General features: G+C 40.8%; 1 protein-coding gene across 1 annotated transcript in view; it reads right to left on the bottom strand.

Moving 5' to 3' along the window:
• The window catches only part of LRRC72 (leucine rich repeat containing 72), a 74,904-nt gene extending 69,020 nt beyond the window's left edge, over positions 1-5,884 (bottom strand). The window contains exon 1 of the mRNA XM_006880380.1: positions 5,789-5,884. Within this exon, the coding sequence (XP_006880442.1) occupies positions 5,789-5,884 (96 nt within the window). The remainder of the gene's footprint in view (positions 1-5,788) is intronic.
• Positions 5,885-6,417: the final 533 nt, after the last annotated feature.

Below are 6,417 nucleotides of genomic sequence, written 5' to 3'. Positions count from 1 at the left end.
GTTGCTTGCGACTCATAGCAACCCTACGTACAACAGCCCTAAACTCTTCTCTATCCTGTGCCAACCTTACTGTCTCTGACACACCTACTTCCATTATCCCAGTCACTGAATCAATCCATCTCATTGAAGGACTTCCTCTCCAGGACTGGACCCTCCTTACAACATGCCCAAAGTATGTCAGATGAAGTTCAGAAGCCTTGCCACTAAGGAGCAGCCTGGTTTCACACTCTTTAGGATGAACCAGTTTGTTCTCTTAGTAGTCCATGGCACATTCAATACTCTTCTCCAGCACCACAGCTCAAAGGCATCAATTCTTCTATAATCTATAGTCAATTCCAGCTTTCAGATGTATAGCAGGTGATTGCAAAGACAATGGCCTAGACCAGGCACACCTTAGTGTTCAGACTGACGTTGTTCTTTAGTTCTTTGGATAGGTCTATGATAGCAGGGTTTTCCAATGCAATTTATCTTTTAATTTCCTGGCTGGTGGTACCAAAAGCTTGACTGTGAAGTCAAGCAAACTAAAGCTCTGAACAATCTCAATCTCTTCATCCTTTATCCTGATGCTGCCAATTGGCCCAGTGGTGAGAATATTTGTTTTCTTGATATTGAGCTTCAATCCATACTGAAGGCTGCAGTCCTTGACCTTCTGTAGTAAGTGTTTCAGGTCCTCCTCAGTTTTGGCAAGCAGGGTTGTGTTATCTGCATAACGCAGATTACGGATGAGTCTTCCTCTAATCCTGATGCCACATTTCTTCTCATACAGCCCAGCCTCCTGGATAATCTGTTCTGCATATAGATTGAAAAGGTATGGAGACAGGACACATCCCTGGTGTACACCTATCCAAATTTTAAACCCTGCAGTGTTTCCTTGCTCTATTCTGATGACTTCCTCCTGGTCCAAGTATAGGTTTTGCTTAAGCATGATCAAGTGTTCTGGGATTCCCATTCTTCTCAAAGTCAGCCATAGTTTGTTGTGATCCACACAGTCAAATACCTTTGCACAGTCAATGAAGCACAGAAAGCACATATTAATTAGATAATCAGAAAAACCTAGCAAATAACACATATAGGTAAGTAATCTGCATACACATATAATGGGCAAAAACTATGTGATTATGTAAAAATAGTTCTAGCATACCACACTCATATCTTATATTTCCAGAAGCAAATTTCAGCCTCATTTCCCTTAAATCTCTCACTCAATAGTCCAAAAACAATATTTTTGATCATGTTTGTATAATGAAGGTATATTATATTATTAAGAAGTTATGTATTTCTAGCATAGCAGTGTTATTCACCATAGCAAGAACATGGAAACAATCCGAATGTTCAACCACAACTAAATGTATTGAAAAATTGTGGTACATTCACACAGTGAAATACTACGTGAACTCAGAAGAAATGATTTTGAAAACTATTATGTACCTTGGGAGAGTGGAGAGCATTGTGCTGAGTGAACTCAGTCTCATAAGGACAAATACTGCATAAGACTATTATTGTAAATATAGAAGGATAACTAGTAAAACATGTGTGTGAGTCCAAGCAGGGAAGGGGTGGGAGTAGAGGGATGAGGATGGGTAGTGAGAAATCACAGGCTTTCACAATTTGGTGGGTAAAAAAAGAGGGAAAAGGAAAAGGGAAAGATCTGGAAGGGACTTGAAAAGTCAGGGTAGTGGTGGACATAGTTCAATGGTGGTTAAATTTATAAAACACAATGTATGTAAATTATTGTATGAAATATTATGTCAATGAAAGAAAGTGTGGAGGGAAATTTGCGTAATAAAAAAGTTATGGTTTGAATGCTGTTAGGGACCTCTCCAAAGTACTGAAGAGCAATGGTGTCTCTCTGGAGACTAAGGTGCATCTGATACAGGCTTTGGTCTTCCCAATCACTTGTTATGCATCAGAGAGTTGGACAATGACCAAGGAGGATAGAAGGAGAATTGATGCCTTTGAGCTGTGGTGCTGGAGAAGAGTATTGAGAATACCATGGACTGCTAGGAAAACAAACAGATTTGTCCTGGAAAGGGTTAAACCGGGTGGCTCCTTGGAGGCAAGGATTCTGAGGCTCCGTCTAACATACCTTGGACATGTTGTGAGGAGAGACCGGTCCTTAGAGAGGGGCATCATGCTTGGGAGGGTGGAGGGACAGCACAGGAGAGGAAGGCCCTCTATGAGGTGGATTGATTCAGTGACTGGGATAATTGGGATGGGAGTGTCAGAGACGATGCGATTGGCACAGGACAGAGTGGAGTTTAGGGCTGTTGTACACAGGGTCGCTATGAGTCGTAGGCGACTCGACGGCACATAACAACAACAACAACAACAATAATTGAAAAACAAAGCAACTCAAACTGTTTGCTCAATCCGAGTCAGTTCACAGCTAGGCCTTAGACTGGGAGAGCTCCTTATAGCTAATTTCTGTCCAGGGACATTGCCTTGTTAACAGGTCTGAAGTGCTGCATGTAGTAGCTGCCACAGGCCAAGACTGTGCTGGCTTCATGGCAGTTGGAGATGTGTGGGACTCCTGTAATATTTCCCCTGCTGCCCCACATGAAGCCAGGCAGCAAGCCAGTGCAGGTCCAGGGATATCCTATCCCAGATTATGGGGACTCATGTAGCTGGTCAGACTCATGGTGTCTGAACTTCAGTGAAGACCACACTTCTCTCTGTTCCTGGATCTCAGTCGGCTCCACTGTCTCTGTCAACTGTCCAAGTAGTCTCTCCAGCCCGGGTGTAAGAACCTGTGCACTTCCTACTGGGGATAAAAACCCAGTGAGGGTTGTTTTGGGGTTAGAAAAAGCAATTTCCTTCTGCATTGGAGCAAACAAGTTTTCAAAGCAGGCAAGAAATTCTGCCTTAGACACTGCAGGGTAGGCTCGTGAGGGTCTACTACTGGGGACCAAATTTGTGCATCAGCAAGTACCAAGAAGAAGCTTTGACATTAAATCCCTTGCACAGGAAAAAAAAAATATTGACATGTCATTAACATTTAAAAAAAATTGGTATTCTGTGTTTACTAAAAGAATATCTAGGAATCATTCTGTATTGAAAAACCCACAATTTGTGTGTTATTTGCCTAAATATAATTTAACCCATCTTGAAAATTTTAGGTGAAAATCATTATTTACAGATCTAAATAATATTTTTAAAAAATAAGAGCTAGAAGGAAAAGTTGAAAGCATTAGCATACTATTCTAAATTTTAATATAATTAATTTTTATTCACTCAGGTTTTATTATGATTATGTCTTTCCAAACAAAAACTTCATATAAATCTGGTGACAAGTATTGATGTCAAAGTGCCAAGAAATGCGAGAACATACCCAAAAGTATCAAGCTTCAATGAATACCTGGGGGATCTGGTCTAGTTCTCCGTCAATAGACAGTTTCAATAGCATATTCCTTCAGTCTAAAGAAGCCCAACGAGTATTCTTTAAAATTAAAATTTTTCAAAAGTGGGTTCAAGCAGATTCACTCTGACATTTCTCGGTCACAAATACGTTTGGGTCTGGGGTAGCCATGATGGTCTGTGACTTGGCTGTTTTGGCTAATGTAACAAAGTCCATTAAGGCAGCTGCCATTGAGGAGCAAACGTTTTAACAAAGGGACCTAAAATGCTATAAAGATGGCTGCCAAGTTTCAAGGGCCATAAGTCAAGAAAAACCTGCTCTGGGCAATCAAAGAAGATTGGGGGGCAGGATTGCCAAGATGGACCTTGAAGGATGAAGAAAACTAGAAACAGAAAGAAAACTAGAAGCAGAAAGGAGTAAGTTTGCAAAATAAGAGTGTGAGGCAGGTATGGTTGCATAGCCTTTGGATGCAGTGAGAAGCACAGTGAGAAATAAACTAAGAAAGGTGGACTGAATTCATTTTATTTACATTAACTCTGACATTGAATCTCAGAGGTCTATAATATATTTCACTAGAGCCCTGAGAACTCTAATTTAAGATCACATATGTATTCTGTAATTTAAAAATGATATAATTTTGTTGTACATAGAAACATACATATGAAATAGATATATACTAACAGCATGATAAAATTAGTATAAGACAGTTCAGCGAGATTTTAATTTTCCCCAGGATAACCACATCAATGTTATGAAACAATATCTAATATCAAACTATTTTTAAAGGCATTTTTCTACATTCCTCCCTCTTTTTATGTATATTGTCTTTGCGTTAATGAACTGTAAAAGCAAGGGCTTAATTACTGGCTAAATTCAGCATTGGGTTCAATTCTGGAGTAACAAAAGGTACTGGTGGCACAGTGGTTACTTTCTTGGCTCTCAGTGGAAAAGTTGGTAGTTCAAACCCACCCTGAGAAATTTTTTCCTATAAAGATTACAGCCTAGAAAACCCTATGAGGCAGCTCTACTCTATCATGTGGCATTGCTATGAATCAGAATTGATTTGATGACACCTAGCTACAACAAGAGGGAAAAGTCCCTGGATTTTTCATTGGGGGTGAAAAAAGTAACAGAGCAAGGAAGTAACAAAGCAGGGCCTCAGCAAGTTCATTTAAATAGCCTGAGGTGCAGAGAAACACTGTTAAGACCACCTCTGAAAAACTAAGGCAGAACTAGTCAGTCTGGCCCAACATAATAGCAAGGGGGAATGAGCAGTCAACAGATGTGACAGGGTGTGAAGAGATAATTGGCAGGGACTGGCAAGCAAGTGGAAGCAGAGAATAAAGGCAGAGTGATGGTGACTTAACAATGTGAAGCTAAGAAAGGTGACAGATTACCAACAGGGTAATTACGAGTTTGCTTGTGTTTTTACTTATTAATCTATAGTGAACAATTTTATGTTGAGGGGTTTTTTTGTTGTTGTTCTTTGAAGGGTAATCTCCTCACTTGTGATTTATTGCCTCTGAAAACCTCCTGTAGGGGTCAGCTATGGGCTGCTTTCCACTGGATGGAATACAACAACAAAAGTATGTTACTATTAGTATGTATTTTCACTAACTGACAGAAATCTAGGGAGTATGATTTTGGCTGTGTTTTTTGGTTTGTTTGTTTTTGGTTTCTTTTAAAGTGGACCGTGAGACTGTTGTGCTCAGTTTTTGCTTTGCAGCCATTAAAGAAGTACCACCATGAGCGTGCTTTCTTCAAACTCCATCCAGCTTTTGACTGTCTCCTAGGGCTATTTTGGGCCCATACCTGTTATTTGCTAGGATTTAGTGTTATTGTCTAGAATGCTGAAAAAATGTTTCCCACATGAATTAATAGCGATTGTTTGAAGCTATTTTGTGTTATGGAAGGTTTCATAAGGATACTTTTGGACCAAAACAAATTCAAATTCATTGCCATCAAGTAGGAACCAACTCATAGTTGACCCACATGTGTTGAATCCATCAGCTGATTTACAGGAGAAGGCCGAGCAATCTCCCGCGGTGTGATGTACTGCTTCTGAAAACCCATTGAATGGTCAGCCAGGAGTTGGTTCTGATGCCACGGCACACAACAACAACAAACTGTATGGGAGAAGATTGTCCATCTTTTCTCAAAGAGCAGCTAGTGGATTCCAACCACTGCTAGAAGGCGTGTTTGGATTAACAGTGCAATTCCTACGTCACCAGAGCTCCCTCTATAAAAGCATAGATTTATTTAGATAGATGAATTTATTAAAAGCTATTCTTTGGTGGAAATTCTTAATTCAAGACTCCAAGTTCCTCGCCTAATCTCTCAATCATCACAATTATATCGGCAGCAGAAGTTGAGAGAAAGCCAAGAAAAGTCTTCGTGCGGAACAGAGGTAATCCCAAATCAAAAGGGACTCACCTGACGGCTGCTCTCCCTGGCGTCGTAGGGCTTCCTCTCCGTGCTTGAGACCCTGTGGTCTCGAAGGCCGACCTTTGGGCTCCGAGTCGTTGACATTCTAGGTAGCAGGAAGTGCTTGGATTTGCCAGGCTTGAATCAGGGCTTATTGCTTTCACAGTTGTTGACAGTTCCTGTTTCCTTGTCAACCAAGAATCAGAAGGTTTGAAGTCGAACTCTGACTGCTGTGACGTTTGCACGCGTTACCTGGTAGCACCATTGCATTGCCCCTTGGATGCTCACTCCGTAGCCATGTGATGTGCGTTGCAGAAACTGCAGGGTGACGGGTCAGCTATGGCCGACCCCGAGTGAGTGAGAGGGCCTAAACTGTAGTCATCTACTTTTTATTGTTGTTGTTATGTGCCATCGAGTCGCTTGCGACTCATAGCAACCCTATATAAAAGAGCCCTAAACGCCATTCTCTCCTGTGCCAACCTCGCAGTCTCAAACACATTCATTCCCACCACCCCACTCTTGTCTCTCATTTTTGTTGTTAAAATGCATTATAGCATTTCAGGCATTATTTGCAAATATGTTGCATAGAAAAATGTAAATACAGACATACTCAATTTTCTGTATTACACAAGTGTGAT

The sequence above is a fragment of the Elephantulus edwardii genome, unplaced genomic scaffold, assembly GCF_000299155.1.
Source record: "Elephantulus edwardii isolate Elephantulus edwardi_28Jun2011 unplaced genomic scaffold, EleEdw1.0 scaffold00007, whole genome shotgun sequence".
Lineage (NCBI taxonomy): Eukaryota > Metazoa > Chordata > Mammalia > Macroscelidea > Macroscelididae > Elephantulus > Elephantulus edwardii.
This window is presented reverse-complemented; position numbering and strand designations above follow the sequence as displayed.